Consider the following 22,235-nt stretch of genomic DNA (forward strand, 5'->3'; position numbering starts at 1 on the left):
CAACTCCAGCACCCAGGGAGCAGAGAGAGAGGGTGCAGAGATAGAGGCTCAAGGGCCTAACAGTGGGCAGCAGCTTGCCGAGCCCGGGTCTCGAACCCACAACCCTGTCATCAATAGCCCGGAGCTCTTAAACTTAGGTCTAGGGTTTAAGGGTTTAAATGTCAGTGCAGGACTAGTGAATGGGGTGTGTGTGTGTGTGTGTGTGTGTCATCAATTCTTGTTGGCCACTGGTCCACATTATTAATGAGGTCCAGCTCAGAGCGAGATCTGACCCAAACCACTCTGGAGAATAATGTGGTCAACACAGGAACTCCACACGCACCACACACCGGAGCCCCGGACAGAGCTCAGCCAAAGCAAACACAGAAAGAGGAAAAACACAACAACTAGAGAAGGAACGGCGGGCGCACACACACACACACACACACACACACACACACACACACACACTTAGCAATAACAAAACATTTCCACTTGTTTAATGAGTGTCAGCAAATGTTTGCTTTTCATACCTGCAGGAGGAGCCGTCTCCTGCACTTCACGCTAACGAGCTCGTGGTCTAACAGCGGTAGAGAAAGCAGTTAGTGCGGAACGCAGGACTCAGCAGCACCTGGTTTCCCTTAAGGACTCAACATCCTGATCACAGCGCAGCATTGGCGTCACCCATGACATCCCGTATAATGTTGTCCAGTTAATCCAGTATGAATCATTAGTGTCTAGTTTTCAGTCTGACAGTAATAACTGCAGTGATTCTAATCCAGTATGAATCATTAGTGTCTAGTTTTCAGTCTGACAGTAATAACTGCAGTGATTTTAATCCAGTATGAATCATTAGTGTCTAGTTTTCAGTCTGACCGTGATTCTAATCCAGTATGAATCATTAGTGTCTAGTTTTCAATCTGACCGTGATTCTAATCCAGTATGAATCATTAGTGTCTAGTTTTCAGTCTGACAGTAATAACTGCAGTGATTCTAATCCAGTATGAATCATTAGTGTCTAGTTTTCAGTCTGACAGTAATAACTGCAGTGATTCTAATCCAGTATGAATCATTAGTGTCTAGTTTTCAATCTGACCGTGATTCTAATTCAGTATGAATCATTAGTGTCTAGTTTTCAATCTGACCGTGATTCTAATCCAGTATGAATCATTAGAGTCTAGTTTTCAGTTGACAGTAATAACTGCAGTGATTTTAGTCCAGTATGAATACTTTTTACAATCTGGCAGTGATAACAGTCTAAAAATTGTAATCCAGTATGAATCTTCAGTGTGGTGCAGTTTTTGCAATCTGCCCGCAATAACTACAGTGTTAAAAAACTATGTTTTTAATGTATAGAACTACAGCTTTTACTAAAACCCTCAAAATCTTTTGGTAAAGAGCGTACTACGATTTTCCCAAGAGTGCCAAAAGGAAAAGCATGGAAAGCGTGCTTCAGGAGCAAAGCTCACTCCACCCTCCCATCAGATTAAGAGAAAACAACGTAATTATTCAATTCAGTGACCAGAAACACTGACCTTTGTGTTTTTGCACACAACTAAAATAATACCACCTGGTTCCCACAGCGGAGCCGACTGCCATCACTGCCAGTGCAGCGCAGCAGAACGAGCTGCTTGTGGACGTAATGCAGACTGATAGAGCTTGGCTCTGCCTTGCCGTCATTAGAGCTGAGCTTGTCGTGCAAACTAGGCGCTGAGATCACTGTGGAGCACTCATGAGCGTGGCAGCTCACTGATCTAGCACAGCAGAGAAGGACCGATAAACTTGAGGCTATCCAAGTCATCTGATCCAGTATGAATCCAAGTGGAGTTGTTATAGTCTGACTGTAATAACTGGAATAACTGTAATCCAGTATGAATCTGCAGTGTGTGTAGTTTATACTTGATTTTCCCCAGTATGAATCTGCAGTGTGTGTAGTTTATACTTGATTTTTCCCAGTATGAATCTGCAGTGTGTGGAGCTGTTATAGTCGGACAGTAATAACTCTAATCCAGTATGAATCTGCAGAGCGTACTTTTTACAATCTGACAGTAATAACACTGGAACGAATGAAATCCAGTATGAATCTGCAGGTTGTGCAATTTATACTGCTTCACTCCAGTAAGTTAGAAGTGACCGAATCCAGTATGAATCTGCAGTGTAGGTAGTATTTTCTAGCATGAAATTAAAACTGTAGTGTTTTCAATCCGGTATGAATCTGCAGGGTGTGTAATTTATACTGCCTCACGCCAGTAAGTTAGGAGTGACCGAATCCAGTATGAATCTGCAGTGTGGGTAGTTTATACTTGATTTTTTCCAGTATGAATCTGCAGTGTAGGTAGTATTTTCTAGCATTACATTAAAACTGTAGTGTTTTCAATCCGGTATAAATCTGCAGGGTGTGTAGTTCACACAGTCTAACTGTAATCATTCTTAGATTTTACAGCCTAATAAACAGTGAAACAGTTTTAATCCAGCATGAATCTGCGTACGAGTCTGTGTACAAGTCCGCTCTCATGCTTATGGACGTAATGCAGACTGATAGATCTGGCCCTGCCTCGCGGTCATTAGTGCTGAGCTTGTCGTGTAAACTAGGTGTTGAAATCACTGCGGTCTGTTCAGCACTATGGCAACTCACTGATGGAGCCTGGCAGAGAATGGCTTACTCCCAGAAAGGGAGAGAGAGGGTGGGGATGGGGAGAATATGACCGTGTAGCCTGTCACTATAATTCAGCAGTAATATGGCACTGATATTTCAGAGCTCCGGTATAATAGAGCTTTACAGTGAATCACTGCCTTGCATTTACCTCATGCGGTAAACTAAAGAACGCGCAGCAGCAGCGGGACACAGTGTTTTAAGGGAAGCCAATGAGAAGCTAAATTCCACTGTGATTACAGCTCCGGGCCTGCTCACACGCTACGCTCCCATCTCAGGGCTGGTTTATTTACTCCCAATGAAGTCATGGCAAATCTGGTTAGGGAGGAAAAGGGAGGAAAAGGGAGGAAAAAAAATAATAAACACAGTAATGCACACGGGCACACGCTTAAAAACAAACACACAGACTATTAGAGAGCAGCGAGACGCTCGAGAACAAATTCCATGATGCTTTGGAAGAACCCGGCCTGAACGTTCCGTGCGAGTGCTAAACCCCATTCGCGTTGCTACCCCTACTACTCTCTCGGACACTGCTGACGAAAGCCACAGCAATGTTGCCTAGCTGAATTCAACACTGTCCAGTACTGTGCACTGATTTTATCAGCTCAGATATTAGAATAAACACTAATAACATGGTGGTTCTCCATCACTGTGTTCATCATTAGAACATCTCATCATTAGAAGTTCTCCTCTCTCATGGAGTCTAGTATTATTTAGAGTTCTCCTCATATCAACACCTGGTTTGGTGGTAAATCAGGGCTTAATGATGGTAAATCAGGTGAGCTGCTGCTGCTGCTGCTGCTGCTGATGGAGTTGAACACATCCTCCACGCTGTGCTGGCTGGACTGGGGGGCGTCCAGGAGAAACCTGGAGGAACCGAGCTCTGTTCTTCAGACTAGCTCACCGACAAGATCTCACTACTTTCTTTCTTCAGAATGAGAAGCTCTTGTTCCTCCTTTTTAGCTGGTTATTTATACTGTGTCCAAATGTTTGTGGACACCCCTTCTAATGAAGGCATTCAGCTACTTTAAGTTGCACCCTTTGCTGACACTCACACGCACAGCTTGTCTAGCACCTGTAGAGAAGCACTGCCAATAGAATAGGACTCGCTGGAGCAGATATTGGCACCATGCCTTCTAATGCCAGGTGTGAGCTAGTAGAGGGGTATAAAGCCCTGGAATCTCTGGAATGGTGGTGTTGCCTCATCTAGTACTTTTGGGACAGGTTGGGGATGATGAGGTGGGGTGGTGATCATCATCCTCAACATCTTGGCCTTACTGGCTTTTGCTCTTGTCGCTGAATGCAGTCAAAGCCTCACAGCAATGCTGCTCCAGAATCTAGTAGAAAAAGCCTTCCTCCCTGGACAGTAGAGACAGTTACTCCAATAAAAGCAGGACTGACTCTTAATACCCCCTTGATTTCCAAAGAAACAATAAATGAGCAGGTGTCCCAATACTTTTGTCAATTTAGCTGCATTAAAAACTCGCTGCACAGAGCTGGATACGGCAGGAAAACAAACACTCAATAAAGCTCAAGCTGAAATTCATGAACTTCAGGCATATGAAAGCAACTCTGGTGTTTTGCTTCGAATCAAACGTCGACAAACATCATTTAGAGTCATTATTTGTGCTCCGAACATCATGAGCTGAAACACTATCCACGTGTGTACGACATTCAGATCATTCAGATTCACAATAACACACTGAGCTTCTTTTCTGCGTGCTTTTAAATTGGACGTCTGTCCTACTAGTTGCTCATCCTCTGGTTTTTAACAAGGTCCAGTTTCCTGACCAATGCAGATAAGACCATCTGGAGTACTGGCCAATGGCCCAGTAAGCCCTGGGCCAGGTCAGTTAAAACACACACACACACACACACACACATACACATACACACTCAGACACTCAGAGAGACGTGTACACACACCTGATGATGCGCTGGGCGGCGTACTGGTGCAAGCAGCGGAACTGGGCCGACATGTTGGCCAGAGCTGCCAGGCAGTTAGTGTGCAGGTACTTATCCTGAGGAGAGAAGCAAAAAAATGACCTGGAATTCTGTAATAACGACTAATGAAACCTAATCTGATCATAGTCTAATCCACAGTTAGAGACTAACACAACCTAACTACACTAATAACACATTTATTATAGCACTGTTCAACCCTTCTATTGAGCTATTGAGTAAATATGCAGAGTGCAGGCTAGAAAAAGTAAGTGAACCCTTTGGAAAGACTTGGATTTTTGAACTGATTACTAATAAAGTATGGTCTGATCAATATCTAATCCACAGTCTAACTAAATCTAACTACACTAATGACACTCAAAGTTGTAGTGTTCAAGCCTTCTATCAAGCATGTAGAGTAAATATGCAGAGTGCAGGCTAGAAAAAGTAAGTGAACCCTTTGGAATGATCTGGATTTCTGCACTGATTACTAAAAATTGTAGTGTGACAATTATCAAAGTTACAATTATAGATAAACAGAATGTAAATAAACAATAAACACTAACAGTTAAGCACGTTGCGTAAACATCCATGGTGCAGGCTAGAAAAAGTAAGTGAACCCTTTGGAAAGACTTGGATTTTTGAACTGATTACTAATAAAGTATGGTCTGATCAATATCTAATTCACAGTCTAACTAAATCTAACTACACTAATAACACTAAAAGTTGGACCGTTCAAGCCTTCAACCATGTTAGTAAATACGCAGAGTGCAGGCTAGAAAAAGTAAGTGAACCCTTTGGAATTACTTGGATTTCTGAACTGATTACTAATAAAGTATGGTCTGATCAATATCTAATTCACAGTCTAACTAAATCTAACTACACTAATGACACTAAAAGTTGGACCGTTCAAGCCTTCTATCAAGCATGTAGAGTAAATATGCAGAGTGCAGGCTAGAAAAAGTAAGTGAACCCTTTGGAATGATCTGGATTTCTGCACTGATTACTAAAAAAATGTGGTCTGACCATAATCAAAGTCACAATTATAGATAAACAGAATGTAAATAAACTACTAACAATAGTTGTACTGTTCATGTGGCCAATTGAGCACACTGAGTAATCGTTCGCAGTGCAGGCTAGAAAAAGTAAGTGAACCTTTTGGAATGATCTGGATTTCTACACTGATTACTAGTCACTAGTAACACAATCTAACTACTAACACACTAACAGTACTGCTCATGTTTTTTTTTTTATTGAGCACATTGAGTGAATGTCCACATTGCAGGCTAGATAAAGTAAGTGAACCCATAAAGTAAGTGACTGCTATGGGGTTGCTATGGTGCTGCTAGGCAGCTGCTAAGGTGTCACAGACGGTTGCTGTGAGGTTGCTAGGTGGTTGCTATGTGGTTCCTAGGCGGTGTGCTATGGTATCCTAGGTGATTGCTAGGTGGCTGCTAGGGCGTTGCTAGGTGGTTGCTTAATTTTAATGCTTTGTTACTTGAAGTTTCACCTGTCAGTGTGTTGCAACCGGACCCCTCCCACCCTGCCCTTGGGATATGGATAGCAAAGCCAAGCCCAGGCAAGCGGATCTTACCCTGGTCCTGGTCATGTTGAACTGGATGGTGCGAATGACCACCAGGATTAACAGACTGCCCAGAGAAATCTCAGTTAGCGCTCGTTCTGTATACCAGCTTATGTTCTTCAGCGTCTGAGGAGGCATAAAGAGAGGGGGGGAGACATCCAGATTACATCACAGATAACCAGCAGAATGGTCAGAACGGTAGAGGAAGAGCAGTGGTGAGGGAGACTGAGACAGGGAAGCTGACCGGGTCAACAGCCTCAGGCTAGTGTGTGACCTACTGCATGACGAACTGTACTTCACACAACGCACGGCATCCATCCTGACAGCTGCAACACACTCGGACGGACAGACAGACGCGTACACATACACACTGACCACAGGCATACTGTCCAAAGCTGTCCACTGAAGGTCGGTCAATCCCATATTCATATATAAATAATTCAATATAATATATGGACAAAAGTATTGGGACACCTGCTTATTCATGATTTCTTCTGAAATCAATGATATTTAAAAGCGTTTTCTCCTGCTTTTGCTGGAGTAACTGTCTCTCATGTCCAGGGAAGAAGGCATTGCTGTGAGGATCTGACTGTATTCAGCAACAAGAGCTGGGATTAGTGAGGTCAGGATGGTGGATGGTGATCACCACCTCATCTCATCCCAAAAGTACTGGATGGAGCACCACCTGAGAACACAGTTCTTACACTGCTCCACAGCTCAATGCTGGGGGGCTTTCTACCCCTCTACTAGCCCACACCTAGGATTAGGAGGCATGGTGCAAATAGGTTCATGCTTACCTGCTTCAGGTCCAGAGAGTCCTATTCTATTGGCAATACTTCTCTCGGACTAGACAAGCTGTGTGTGTGTGCGCGCATTGGCACATCTGCGTCAGCAATGGTTGCTTAACTTAAAGACCAGCTGAACATAGCTAGATCAGAATCAGGGGTGTCCACAAACTTTTTTTTTTTTTTGGACATATAGTGTATGTATGAAAGTATAGGGGCAGGTCTATACTACCGCAGGAGGCGGGCCGTGACTGGAATTATTACCGAGACCGGCTCGCTGTCTGTGCCGTATTGGCGTGGGTGTGCAGCTCGCTACTCAGTGATCGGCTTTAATGGCATGCTGGGCTTGAAGGCTCATTGCAGACAGCAGGGAAACTCAGACTTATGGATCCGCTCCGGGTCAATCCGAGAAAACAGTCAAGCGCGGGAAACATGCGACATGCAGAATAAGTGGATAAAAAAGTAAATCATTACACCGTTCTAATGAATTTTTAATGGCTCTCATGTTTTTATCTGATTTACCCACAAGCCCCTGTAAGCTGGAGCCTGGGCTCATCAATATCTATAATGTAAACATGCGACTGGAGCCATAATGACATCAGGTGCACTAGTGAGCCAAGGTTGCATGAGGCTTGTGAGAGACACACACACACACACACACACACACACTAACATACACACATAATTATTTAGTAAAAATCTATTTTTTCTCACACTCTCATACACACACACACAAAAAACACACACACACACACACACACACACACACACTAACTCACATAGAAAACCGTATATATGCATAAGTAACAGATCTAGTCTCTAGATAGTACTAAGGTCTAGTAATAGCCCAGTTCATATTAAATGCTATTACCTTGTTACAGTGCTTCTAGGACATGTGTGAGTGTGTGTGTGTGTGTGTGTGTGTGTGTGTGGGGGTCAGAACAGGTCGTCAGCTTGAATTCTGTTGCAGTGACATGAGTACAGAAGGAACTAATTTACGACATAACACACTCAAAGACAAAACACCCAGCCGTGACGGCTGCCGTGAGAAACACACACACACACACACACATTATATATATATATATATATAGCTCCACTGACTAAACACAACCCAGGCAGACGTTCGTCAACCGTCAGACGTTTGCTGCTATCTTGGCAGTGAATGGTAAACAGGCGCGTGCAGCCCGACGCTCGTACATTCCTGCATTCCAAAATCTGACATTTCTATCTGGGTGCATTATTGCTTTTATAAGGAGGGTGTTATATGGATTACATTATGCATGCATGGCCATACTCCAAGACACGCCCCCAATAATTAAATAAATAAATAAGTGTGAACATGTACTAACCACTTCATGTATGGAGCGGTTGAATGTGTCGTCCTCAGTGAGGATGAGGAGGATGATGAGAGCCATGTAAACATGGTGGGAGTTTCTTTCTTCTACATGATAGAGTATCTCCAGAATAGGCATCACCTGTAGAGAGAGAGAGAGAGAGAGAGAGAGACACAGACAGTGTGAGGAGTTCAGGTTGCTGCTGATTTAATGGATCCATACCAACCAAAAGAGCCCAAGTACGGCTTCAAGTACGGCTCGGCTTGACCCGCCCTCCTTTAAGAGGCACGGAAGACAAGCGTCCACCAGGGGGCACCACAGGTGCTCCCCCAGTCGCTGCTCTAGCTAGTCTCTATATTTTAGCTGGTAATTTGGTTCCAGATTCGAGAACCTCAGTAAACTCTAAAGAGATCTGTGAAGTCGTGAGGGTAACATCGACAAATCTTGTCGGCCAGTGACAGAAGGCGGTCATTAGAACAGTAAGACCACGCCCAGGCCGGTCTCAGGGAGGTCTTTTGAGTTGAGGAGAGCTTGATCAGATTTCTGCTTTGTGTTTTCTACTGAAACTGATCACTTCACTGAACACCCACGTTTAATATTACACAAAAATATTCAATATATATTATAAATAAAATATATAAAATGTGTGGGCTTTAAAAAAAAGCTTGCATGTGGTTGCATCTGGTATATCTGTTTAGCAATGTTAATAACATATTTAATATATATACAATATAATATATTTACAATAACACATCATAGCAATAGCACTTTTTATAACTCGTCACAAAGCAGCTTTACAGAATCAGCAATCAGTCAAAAGACAAGAAATCTACAACATGAGAAGACATGAAAATCTAAGACCCCCAGTGAGCAGCCATAGACCACAGTGGTCAGGAAAACCTCCCTCAGGGCTGGAGAAGGAACCTTGGGAAGACTCACCCATCTATCCTCCTCTGATCAGAACTATTAATAAATTATTAATAAATAATTATAATAAGAAGTCACCAAACCAATAAATAAGGCTGTTCTACTGTGCAGGTGTGCTGATATCATCATAATATCTAATAATAATAATAATAATAATAATAATAATAATAATAATGTATACTAATATAAATCATGGCAGTAATGGTCAGAGTAATGAGAGTAATGATAGTTAATGGTGGTAATATTATTAGTGGCAGATAGTTATGAGTCCAACTATTATATACATGCATATTTACACACACACACACACACACTATCTTAACACTATCTTAAACTGGTTGTGTAATCTAAACTAAACTGGCGTCAAAACTGGCATCTAAGCTGATTTCTAAACTGGTTTCTAAACTGGTTTCTACACTAGCTGTGTAATCACACACACACACACACACATATATATCTATATCTATATATATATATATATATATATATATATATGTTGTGAAATGCAAGGCTTTAAACACACAGGTGACTCTAAACCACAAAGGGATTCCTGCCACCAGGCCGGGACATGCCTCCTACACTCTGGGCGTGCGTGTGTGTGTGTGTGTGTGTGTGTGTGTGTGTGTGTGTGTGTGTGTGTATGTTCTAAGGAATCCCACCTTCTTCTGAAACAGGTTTGAGTGTAATTGCTATGTGAAAGGTGAGAGTAAGAGAGTGAGGGACAGGAGAGGAGATGAGGAGTGTGAGAGAATAAGAGAGAGAGAGTAAGTGAGGACCGTTTCTGTGGTTTACTGTGTTTGACACCATGATGAATATCTGCTTTATGAGCAGCTGAGTGATCTGAGAAAACCATCCATCCGCCTTCCCCTCCCTCCACCTTCCCCTCCCTCCACCTTCCCCTCCCTCCACCTTCCCTTTCCCACTGGAACTCCCACTGGAACAGAAAACTGACACCAGCAGACTGTCTTTTAGATTATTCAGCATTTGCGAAAGTATATACGCACTACAATGAGTGTGTGTGTGTGTGTGTGTGTGTGTGTGTGTGTGTGTGTGTGTGTGAGAGTGTGTGTGTGAGTGGACTCACCAGGTTCTCCATATCTGTTCTGGACAGCATGTAGGTCTTCATGTTGGGGTTCTGGTGCAGTAACGTGTAGAGCAGAAGTGTGGCCTGGTCGGAGCGCTGCTGCTCACACAGCGCCGTGTACAGGCTGTTGAAGTTGATCTGGAAAGTGTGAGGCTGTGGAGACGGGATGGACGACGTGTCTGAAACAAAACACACACACACACACACACACACACACACACCTCTAATGCATCTATGTGAATACACAATAAAAAAAACATTAAAATAAATAAATAAATAAATAAATAAATAAATAAATAAATAAATACTAAAAGAAACCAAAAGCCAAAGCTCGACCTGCGAGCCGCAGCTGAATGACAAACCGCTGCAGGCGAACCTGGTTTCTAAACTGGTGTCTAAACTGGTGTCTAAACTGGTTGTGTAATCTAAACTAAACTGGTGTCTAAACTGGTTTCTAAACTGGTGTCTAAACTGGTGTCTAAACTGGTGTCTAAACTGGTTGTGTAATCTAAACTAAACTGGTGTCTAAACTGGTTTCTAAACTGGTTGTGTAATCTAAACTAAACTGGTGTCTAAACTGGTTTCTAAACTGGTGTCTAAACGGACTTCTAAACTGGTGTCTAAACTGGTGTCTAAACTGGTTGTGTAATCTAAACTAAACTGGTGTCTAAACTGGTTTCTAAACTGGTGTCTAAACTGGTTGTGTAATCTAAACTAAACTGGTGTCTAAACTGGTTTCTAAACTGGTGTCAAAACTGGTTGTGTAATCTAAACTAAACTGGTGTCTAAACTGGTTTCTAAACTGGTGTCTAAACTGGTTTCTAAACTGGTTTCTAAACTGGTGTCTACACAGATTTCAAAACTGGTGTCCAAACTGGTGTCTACACGGACTTCTAAACTGGTGTCTACACGGACTTCTAAACTGGTGTCTAAACGGACTTCTAAACTGGTGTCTAAACAGATTTCTAAACTGGTGTCTACACAGATTTCAAAACTGGTGTCCAAACTGGGGTCTACACGGACTTCTAAACTGGTGTCTACACGGACTTCTAAACTGGTGTCTAAACGGACTTCTAAACTGGTGTCTACACGGGTGTCTAAACAGGTGTCTAAACTGACTTCTAAACAGATTTCTAAACTGGTGTCTAAACGGACTTCTAAACTGGTGCCTAAACGGACTTCTAAACTGGTGCCTAAACGGACTTCTAAACTGGTGTCTAAACTGGTGCCTAAACTGATTTCTAAACTGGTGTCTAAACTAAACTGGTTTCTAAACTGGTGTCTAAACTAAACTGGTTTCTAAACTGGTTGTGTAATCTAAACTAAACTGGAGTCTAAACTGGTTTCTAAACTGGTGTCTAAACTGGTTGTGTAATCTAAACTAAACTGGAGTCTAAACTGGTTTCTAAACTGGTGTCTAAACTGGTTGTGTAATCTAAACTAAACTGGAGTCTAAACTGGTTGTGTAATCTAAACTAAACTGGTGTTTTTTCACAGCTCTGAAATGTGAATTTAAATACCAGTTAAAAGCTGTTTGGTGAATCTTAGTAAAATCACACTTCCCTACCTGCTCGTGTTTCTGCATTGTGGCCATTTTTCCATTTTTTCAGCTCTGAAACTTGTGCAGATCCTCGACCAGTAAACTGTTCTGTTCCTCGACCAGTAAACTGTTCTGTTCCTCGACCAGTAAACTGTTCCGTTCCTTGACCAGTAAACTGTTCCGTTCCTTGACCAGTAAACTGTTCTGTCAAGCTGATTAGATCTTATTTACTTGCTTGGCCTCTTTCTGATGGTAGAGGCTGTACTTGGACATCAGCTGTGGAGAGATCTACCTGCCAGCATGACAACATTTTAGGACTGTTGGACTCTTCTTTACTCATCTTGTGCTTCTGCTGTTGGGCTTACCTTGCTAGGACGTCCTGACCTGGCCATGTCGATCAGTTGATTTAGTGGTCAGTGGAACAGTGGCTAATTTCTAACAGTTCTGAGATCTTCTCAAACCCCTTCCCAGACTCCTCTCAACCCCTTCCCATCTCCACCTAAACCTTCTTCCTGAAGGCCTCAGAGAGCTCTTTGGATCTGGTCATATGGACCAGACTAAACGTCTGAGGTTTAAATAAGACTCCAGATTCCTCCAGAACAATTCTCTCCAACCATGTTCTGATCATCTGCAGCTGATGTTCTGCTCCTGAGTCTAATTCTACACATTTAAAGTAGTAATAAATGACATTTCTATTCACTCTATTTCTATTTCTGAGGTTAATTAGATTACCTGCAGTTCCTTAACCAGTAAACGCAGTTTTTTGAGCTTATTAGATCTAATTCAGAGTCAGATATAAAAAAAATAAAATAAAATACAGCCTATAAAAAGTGGAACACTGTAAATATCAGGGTTTAGAGCATCTATCCAGTATTTAAGTCAGAGTCGGTATCGGTTCTCAGTATCAGCCGATACATCGGTGCATCCCTAATATTAATGCTTTGGATTTTTGGACGAGGAATACTGACCAATCCCAATCCCAATCCCTACCTTGTGTGTTTTTGAAGCATGTGACAGCCTGTTTGTAAGGGTTAGGACAGTCCAGTCCATCTGTCAGGTTGGCCAAGACCAGCAGAAGTAGAAGGCTCTGATTGGACAATGGGAGTGGGTTCTGTTCCTGGTCCACTCCAGATTTGCTCCCAGCTCCACCCAACGTGAACACACTCCACAGCCCACCTGGAGGACAAAGCACAGACATGAAGAATGGTGTTTAATACATAACCTCAGTTTGGGAATTTGTCCCATTTGCTGCTAAGGCGGCTTTACACTAGATGCTGGAACACTGATGTGCGAGTCTGATTGCATTGGATGGAAGGTTGAGAGCATGAGTCAGATCAGGTAGTGAGGCTGGATGGTTACGTTCTGATGATGAAGGTACTGGACTGAGCTCCATCATTACTCCAGTGAACACAGTTCTTCCACTGCTCCACAGCTCAATGTAGATCAAGCTTGCTTGGCTTCTTTCTGATGGTAGAGGCTGTAATTGGACCAGCTGTGGAGAGATCTACTTGCTGCCATGATGATATTTTAGGATTGTTGGAGGCTTCTTTACTCATCTTGTGGGCTGAACTTGCTAGGACGTCCTGACCTGGTCATGCTGGTAAGTTATTTTACACATTCTCCACTTCTAAGTGATTTAAGCTGATCTTAACAGTTCTGAGATCTTCTCAAACCCCTTCTCAGACTCCTCTGCATCTCCACCTCAACCTTCTTCCTGAAGGCCTCAGAGAGCTCTCTGGATCTGGCCATGATGGTGATCTTCTTCACCCCTCAATTCAACCATCATTCACTCAAGATCAGACCAGACTAAACGTCTGAGGTTTAAATAAGACTCCTGACTCCTCCAGAATAATCCTCTCCAACCATGTTCTGATCATCTGCAGCTGATGTTCTGCTCCTGAGTCTAATTCTACACATTTGAAGGGGTAAGAACTTTCTCCTCAAAGGAAAATGACATTTCTATTAATTCCATTTTATTAATGATGATTAAAGACGTTTCTTCAGGTGTGCGAGTTAGATGTCAGTTAGATGTCACTTAGATGACCTCCATCCCTCAGTACTGATCACATGAAGATCCATCAGACGTCCAGATGTTTAAATATGCTCAGAAAGACTACGGTTTTACGTCACGGTTTAGGAAATCGTTGTCATACTGGCAGCAGAGACATGAGACCATTCGAGAGTAAGTGAACGTTATTATTGGTCCTAATGGGGGAATCCGCTCTTTACGTACAGACACTCTACATAGCAACGCGAAAACCTCAGAATTCCCACAACAGCAGCTTTACAGGATGAGGGAAACATCCCTCTAAGCTTTAAATAGAAGTGAATGTAAAATACATTTTTTTTCCTCAGTAGTTTTCAAGCATTTCTATTGGTCCGTTCATTATAAAATTTAAATTAAGAAACAATTTACGTTGAAAAATGCATCAAATTTACTGTAAAAAATGAAATTAAGTTTTAATGATTAATATTTGCTATTTTTATTAGAGGGTCATCACTAACATTATATGTGTGTGTGTGTGTGTGTATATATATATATATATATATATATATATATATATATATATATATATATACATACATACACACACACACATACATACATACACACACACACACACACACACTGTTGACCTTGCAATAATTCAAAACACGCTCACATTTTAATTTCAGTAAATATCAGCTTTGATGTTTTTACCATGCTTTTGATAGGGCTGATATTTATGGAAATAATATTGAATATTTTATGCTTATAAACACAAAAATAGTTTAAATTTATAGAAACTATATAAAAAAGACCCTGCCGCAGATCTGAGCTCACTGTACAAGAGAACTAAAAACAAATTTTTAAGCATTGCTGGTGGTCCGGTCATCATGACATTTTGACTAATGCAAATAACAATTCAATATTTAAAAAAAGTGAAAAATACAAACGATTTCACTGTAAAAATCATCAAAAAGGTCTTTAATTAATTAATGAAATGAATGACAAGGTTTTAGATACAACTGATATTTATGGAAATTGAAATAATTGCATACACACACACACACACACACACACACACACACACAAAGACCCTGCTGCAGATCTGAGCTCACTGTACAGGAGATATATCTCCTGAACCGGAGGCCAAACTGGAGGCGTATCTTTACCCCCATCTAGAGGACGCCGTGTCGGCCTCATTATCGGACAGCAGCGCCAGGGCCGGGTCAGCATGTACGCTCTCTCTCAAACCTTGACCGGTTAGGTTTTTACAGGCTGCTTATTCGGTCAGGAGCGTCTCGGCCGGTCATAACCGATGAAGAGTAATCGATCTGACTGGAATCTGCTGCGCATCAGAAGCTCGTCGGCTCCAGAGCACATCAATCCCGCGCTCGGCCATGAAGCGAGGATTACAGAGGGAACACTGTGCCGAGTGGATGAGAGAGTCAGTGTGTGCGAGAGAGAGACAGAGAGAGCATTGTGTGTGTGGGAATGTGAGCGAGAGCAGGCAGCATGCTGACCGTTCAGAGACTACTTGACCATAAAGAGTTTATCTCCCACAGTTATGCTCTGCCCGATATGAAGCAAAGCACTTGGGTGACCTCCGTCTGATGCGTGCGTGTGTGTGTGTGTGTGTGTTTATGTGTGAGTGTGTGTGTGCTGGGCAAAGCTGGGACATCTGTCTCCACTGCTAATGACTTGTGGCTGGACAGCACGGCCCCGCTGGTCGGAACGCGCTGAACCAATCCTGAGCCAGCGGAGATTAACAAACAAACCCCATAAAAACAATAACATCAGCAGCAGAAACAGAAAAGCGTCCGGAGCAGCCATTAGCTGCTGGGTTCTGCTGACACCGGGCTTTCCAGCTGCACCAGGACACTGCCTCCGCCAAAAGCCATGAAACTAATCCTCATAAAGCGAGAGTTCGGCAAAGAGTCCACTGGCCAGGACGGGTTCGGTGCCTAAAGAGAAAAACCTCCAAAACTAACAAGTAACAGAAGCTCAGGTAAGACCTACAGAGCCTGAACCCCTCCGAGACCCGGCAGAGTGGTTCCGTAAGCTCCATCGGATTTGCTAAGGGGGTTCTGACACACTCTTCAATATGAAGGTGCTACAAAGGGTTCTTGCCACAAAAGGGCGATGCCACAGTAGAACTGGCTTGGGCTCCACAGGGAAGCATTCAGCATAGAACCTTTTATTCAGTGAAGAACCTTTCATTCGGTCCAGAACCTTTAGTTCAGGGCAAAGCCTTTCATTCAGTGCAGAACCTTTTGTTCAGTGCAGAACCTTTCATTCGGTCCAGAACCTTTAGTTCAGGACAGAGCCTTTCATTCAGTGAAGAACCTTTCATTCAGTGCAGAACCTTTCGTTCAGTGCAGAACCTTTCGTTTAATAAAGAACCTTTTGTTCAAGTCCAGAACCTTTCATTCGGTCCAGAACCTTTAGTTCAGGGCAGAGCCTTTCATTCAGCGCAGAACCTTTCGTTCAAGTCCAGAACCTTTCGTTCAAGTCCAGAACCTTTCGTTCAGAGAAGAACCTTTCATTTAGTATAGAACCTTTCGTTTGTTGTAGAACCTTTAGTTCAGCGCAGAACCTTTCACACAGTCCAGAACCCTTCGTTCAGTCCAGAACCTTTCGTTCAGTGAAGAACCTTTCACACAGTGCAGAACCTTTCACACAGTGCAGAACCTTTCACACAGTGCAGAACCCTTCATTCAGTGAAGAACCTTTAATTTACCTCCACTTTAAGCCCAGCCCTTGTTTATGACTCCAACTTTTCACTACATACTAATTACTCAGTATTACTCATTATTCAGTACCTCCAATTTATTCATAAGTAGTAATTATTAAATTACTACTATGTATTATTGTTATTGTATAATTACTCACTATTCAGTACCTTCTAACTACTGAGTGCTTCATATTTATGAATACATAGTAATTATTGCATTATTACTATTATTTATTTATGATTATTCTTGAGTAATTACTAATTATTCAGTACCTTTTCATTACCAAGTGCCTCACATTTATTAATAAGTAGTACTTATTGAATTATTACTATTCAGTATTATCTTTCATTATTATTGAGTAATTACTAATTATTCAGTATCTTCTAATTACTGAGTGCCTCCTATTTATTACCCAGTAATTATTGAATTTTTACAATTAATTATTATTACTAAATAATTACTAATTATTTAATACCTTCTGATTATTGAGTGCCTCCTATTTAATACATAGTAATTATTGATTGAATAATTATTAATTATTATACTCCGTATTATTCTAATTACTGAGTCTCATATTCATGAATAAGTAGTAATTGTTGGATAATTACTATTATTAAATTATTATTCTTTAGTAATTACTAATTATTCAGTACTTTTTATTTACTAAGCACCTCTTATTTATTAATAATGAATTGGACCCGAGTGGTTCAGTGGAATACGGCTGAATCGGGTCGCCAGCTTACAGACGCCTGTGCTGGCCAGCATCGCTTTTAGAGTTATGATGCTCTCTCAGACTCCGGTTGCCGATGGCAAAGTAGCACTGGCTCGGGATTTGAACTTGTGACCACCGGGTCAATAGCAGTAGCGCATTTGACCACTGACCCACTCTGAGCCTAACTGCATGTCCTAAAAATGTGAACTCTGGCTGTTGCTCTTCATACACCGTATCAGAATTTCATGATGAACCAATAGAAATGCTCCAAAATCTTTTTCCATTGAGGTCCATTGAAGGTTAAGACTGCCCCCTGAATTCGAGATCCAGGCTACAGGGCCATAACTCACTGGACAGGAGGAGCAGGAAAGCACAGAGACAAGCCTAAGAGGCAATCCGTCCAATCACTGCCTCCCTCCCCTGCGTCCAGACACCGGCTCAGGAACAATGGATAGAGAAAATGCACTGAGAATATGAAGGAAGTGACCACGGCACCAGGGGCCGGGGCCCTGACGTGATATCAGAGAAATGCAGCGGCTCCACCGTTCTGCTGGCGACTCCGCTGGCGACTCTGCGCCGCTACTGAAGGTCAGGTCTGAAGGTCGGAGCTGTATGCAATATGAGCAAGGTATTAAATGGCAGGTGGAGTGCTACTGGGGGGCTGTGGGATGGATGGGACCACCTACGCCATGCTACTGACATACCATGATATTGATTTTCAGTTTTTAGAGTTTTAGTTTTGTATATTTTACATTAGTAGCTATTACATCCATTATAAAGGCCTATTAGTGCTGTTTTATAGCTGTTTAACCCATTAAATCCAAGGCATGATGGGTAATTATAATGTATGCCATTCGTTCGGTGGTTTTGACTGTTTTGAAATAACAATTAAAAATAATAAACATAAACAAACGGTCATTTTAAGTCGTCGACAGCACAGAATAACAGTTATCAGAGAGGAAAATAGCTCAAAAATAAGTTACTGCAATGTACATTTTAGGGACAAAAGTATTGGGACACCTCCACATCCTGAGCTCTTCAGAACCTCACGTTCTTTCACTAATGTGTGGAAGAAAGGCAAAATGCATGGCTAGGTAGGTGTGTCCCAATACTTTTGTCCATACAGTGAGCACACCGCTGAACCCCTGACTTATTATATCCCCACAGAAATTCCCAAGTGGACCTTAAGGGCTAATATGAAGTAAAGAACAATTTATGACACGGGATCAAGTGACTGGCTTCACTGAAGAAAACAAAGGGCAAACACGTCTCAGAAGGTCTGGAAATCAGATGCTAATTATCCAGCAATCAAATAATCAATATATCCCTCAACTGTAATAGCTTTAGCGTCCCTAGACAGTCTGTTAAGGCGTCTGATTGATGACGGAACAATTGCAGACAGCAATCTATTTGTTGTGAGCAAGAACAGATGAGTTCAGAAGGGCTAATATCGACCAAATCGCATACTGCGATGATAAAGCTACACTATCCGTCAAAAAAAAAAAGTTTGTGGACACCCCTTCTGATGAATGCATTCAGCCACTTTAAGCTGCACTGATTGCTTGTCTAGTCCCTGTAGAGAAGTACTGCCAATAGAAAAGGACTCTCTGAAGCAGATCAACTCAATCAACATTAACCTGAGCTTCACCGTCACCATGCCTTGTGATGCCAGCCGTGGGCTAGTAGAGGGGTAGAAAGCCCCCTAGCATTGAGCTGTGGAGCAACAGTGGAGGAGCGGTGTTCTCTGGCATGATGGATGGTGGTGGTGGTGCTCCATCCAGTACTTTTGGGATGAGTTAGAGAGTTGGGGATCATCATCATCATCATCATTATCATCATAATCATCCAACATCCTGACCTCACCAACGTCAGCTTTAGTCACTGAATGCAATCAAATCCTCACAGCAATGCTCATCCTCCAAAATCTAGTAGAAAGCCTTTTCTCCAGACAGTAGAGACAGTTACTCCAACAAAAGCAGGGTCAGCTCTTTCAATAACCTTGATTTCAGAAGAAACAACGATTATAAGCAGGTGTCCCAATACTTTTGTCCCTACAGTGAATATGTGATTTGGGTTTCAAGACTGGTCACAGTGTTCGTTAGCAAGGTTAGCCTAGCATCTCCCATCCTAAGCTAACATGTCTTCTAGATAGATCTCTGTGATCGCTCAAGTTTGTCAGATTCTCTGCACTCAAACCCAAGTCACGATGAGGTCACTATCGCTACTGGCCGAGCAGCGATAGCAGAGGCGCCCGCGGGCAGTCTGCACTTAGACATTCCCCACGTCATCAAAGCCAGCGTGTGTATGAGACGAGAACGCACTGTTGCTCCATTAGAGTCCTATTACGACCTCAAACACACACACACACACACACACACACTCTTGCCTCTTACACACACAGACTGAAGCATCAAATCAGAAAATAAAAGCATGTTGATAAATAATCTCACTCTTGCACTTTCACACACACACACACACACACACACACACACACACACACACACACACACACACACACACACACGGCTCCAGTTACCTCACCGTTGTTTGTTCTGTGTCTGGCCTGCTTCCCTTGGCCCGCCACACAAACACAATAATGCAATCTCCCATGTGCGGCAGCGGCTAGCCAGACCATTACACAACCAGGGAGGAGGGTGTCGGACGAGGGCGCAAAAAAAGCCCCCAAAAAACGCTCTTGACCACAAAGTGAATATCCCATGGAGACAGAAGCAGAGGGCGAGCAAGAGACAGGGGGAGGGCAAGCACAAGAGGCAGCCTGACCCACTCACACACACTCACACACACACTCACACTCACACACACTCACACACACACACACACACACACTCACACACACGACACAATTCATCATTAATAACACTCACTGCACTAACTGCTCCTTCACCCAACCAGAACATTAGAAGATCTAAACCCTGTAAGACGCAATTCACAGCCTGACCTGGCCATGCAGGCAGCGGTTGGAAATGTTCTCCGCTTTAGGAGGATTTCTAACCGTTCTGAGATCTTCTCAAACCTCTTCCCAGACTCCTCAGCATCTCCACCTCAACCTTCTTCCTGAAGGCCTCAGAGAGCTCTCTGGATCTGGATCTGACCATGATGGTGATCTTCTTCACCCCTCAATTCAACCATCAATCAAGATCAGACCAGACTAAACGTCTGAGGTTTAAATAAGACTCCAGACTCCTCCAGAATAATCCTCTCCAACCATGTTCTGATCATCTGCAGCTGATGTTCTGCATCAACAGACAGACAGACAGACACCGACAGATCGATAGATAGACAGACAGACAGATAGACAGACAGACACCGACAGATCGATAGATAGACAGACAGACAGATAGACAGACAGACACAGAGAGATCAATAGACAGACAGACAGACATATGGATAGATAAATAGATAGATAGACAGATACAGATAAACAGACAGACACAGATAGATAGATAGATGGATACATAAAAAGCTAGACAGATAGATAGACAGACAGACAGATACAGACAGACAGACAGATAGAAAGACAGACAGATACAGATAGACAGATAGAAAGACAGACAGATAGATAGACAGACAGACAGATACAGACAGACAACCTCTGCCTTTCACTCTGCAAATGACCAAAGATCATAATATCAGACTGTGAGGATCTCCCAGTGAGCACTGCTGGAGCAACTGTGAGGACCCAGTCATACCACCTGGACACGGCCTAGACAAGACCATCCCATAAAAACTGGCACATTAAGCCAACAATCACTTTAAAGGAGCTGCAGAGTTCAGTAGTTGAGGCGGGACTGTCAAACGTAGAGGAGCTTCTAACGGTTCTTCGAGCGACACCATCAAACTGGGGTCTCCAAATCAAGGCCTTGACCAGTTTCCAGTTATTGATCCTGAACGAAGGAAATGTAGTGATTAGGGAAGTGAGAATACACACCCAGGGAGCAATTGGGGGTTAGGTGCCTTGCTCAAGGTCACATTAGCAATGAATGCCAATCCTGGAGATGGAACCAGCAACCTTCTGGACGCAAGCTCCACTTCCAGCTCCTTGTTCAAAAAAAACCTACACTTAAGCTTAGCCAAAAGGTCTAGAAGCCATACAGCAGCCTATCCTGCATACTTAAATGATGACACGCTTGGCTCAGACTGGATCAGGTGGTTAGACGTTGCAACTTGGGGTAGATCTGCAACCACGGACTAAAAGTAGTGACAGAATTCAGGTTACAACATGGCTAATACCGCTTTTACCACTACTTGCTTGATGTTCCTAGATAGCGGTTAGTCATCCAGTGTCGGAAAACATGTAAACGTCCTTAGAGATCGACTAGAGGTTGATTTAGGCCTGCAGTTTGAACAATGCTAATTGGTGTATATATGTTTTAGCTACATTTTGGCTACATTAGCGCCAGTGCAGAACCCTTAGGCACCAAACACGTCCTGACTGATCTACTACACTTCGGATAAGTGGGGGGAAATCTTGCACATCTGATTCCTCACCAAGCAATTCTTCAGGTGTACTCATATATCTGGATGCCAAAAGTATCTAGACAGCCCTCCATACTCTACTAGCTTTAAGGCCCCTGGGAAGCTAAATCTGAGCTGCCTTCCTCAGGGTACCTGGTTCCTTCTGAAGTCTAATTAATGTCTGCTGTAATTAATGTGGAGTAGGCGGCCCGAAAAGTGGGTCAGGCTTACATCAGCATACCCCTGAACCAATCACAAGGCTAACATGGCCCCGCCCCCCTCTCTTTGAGTCCGAGCAACCTGGCGAGCTAGAGGAGCGGCTGCCTTGGACGGACGGGACATTCCGACCATAGCCAATGAGATCCACGGGCCTATAGCTATAGCCTATATCTATATATGGGCAGGTAACTCGGTTCTAGATATCAGAACCTCAGTAAACCCTTAAGATCTGCAAAATCACAACAGCAGCCCAAAGTTAAAAGCTAAAAACAAAACAAAAA

General features: G+C 42.8%; 1 protein-coding gene across 1 annotated transcript in view; it reads right to left on the reverse strand.

Annotated features, from left to right (window-relative positions):
- Nucleotides 1-1,534: 1,534 nt before the first annotated feature.
- The window catches only part of dym (dymeclin), a 75,488-nt gene continuing 54,787 nt past the window's right edge, over nt 1,535-22,235 (reverse strand). Inside the window, exons 9-14 of the mRNA XM_072662479.1 lie at nt 12,819-13,004; nt 10,289-10,467; nt 8,293-8,418; nt 6,168-6,281; nt 4,559-4,653; nt 1,535-1,733 (exon numbers count right to left, since the gene is read on the reverse strand). Coding sequence (XP_072518580.1) covers nt 1,535-1,733; nt 4,559-4,653; nt 6,168-6,281; nt 8,293-8,418; nt 10,289-10,467; nt 12,819-13,004 — 899 coding nt within the window. The remainder of the gene's footprint in view (nt 1,734-4,558; nt 4,654-6,167; nt 6,282-8,292; nt 8,419-10,288; nt 10,468-12,818; nt 13,005-22,235) is intronic.

Source organism: Salminus brasiliensis, chromosome 18 (genome assembly GCF_030463535.1).
Source record: "Salminus brasiliensis chromosome 18, fSalBra1.hap2, whole genome shotgun sequence".
In the NCBI taxonomy this organism is placed as follows: domain Eukaryota; kingdom Metazoa; phylum Chordata; class Actinopteri; order Characiformes; family Bryconidae; genus Salminus; species Salminus brasiliensis.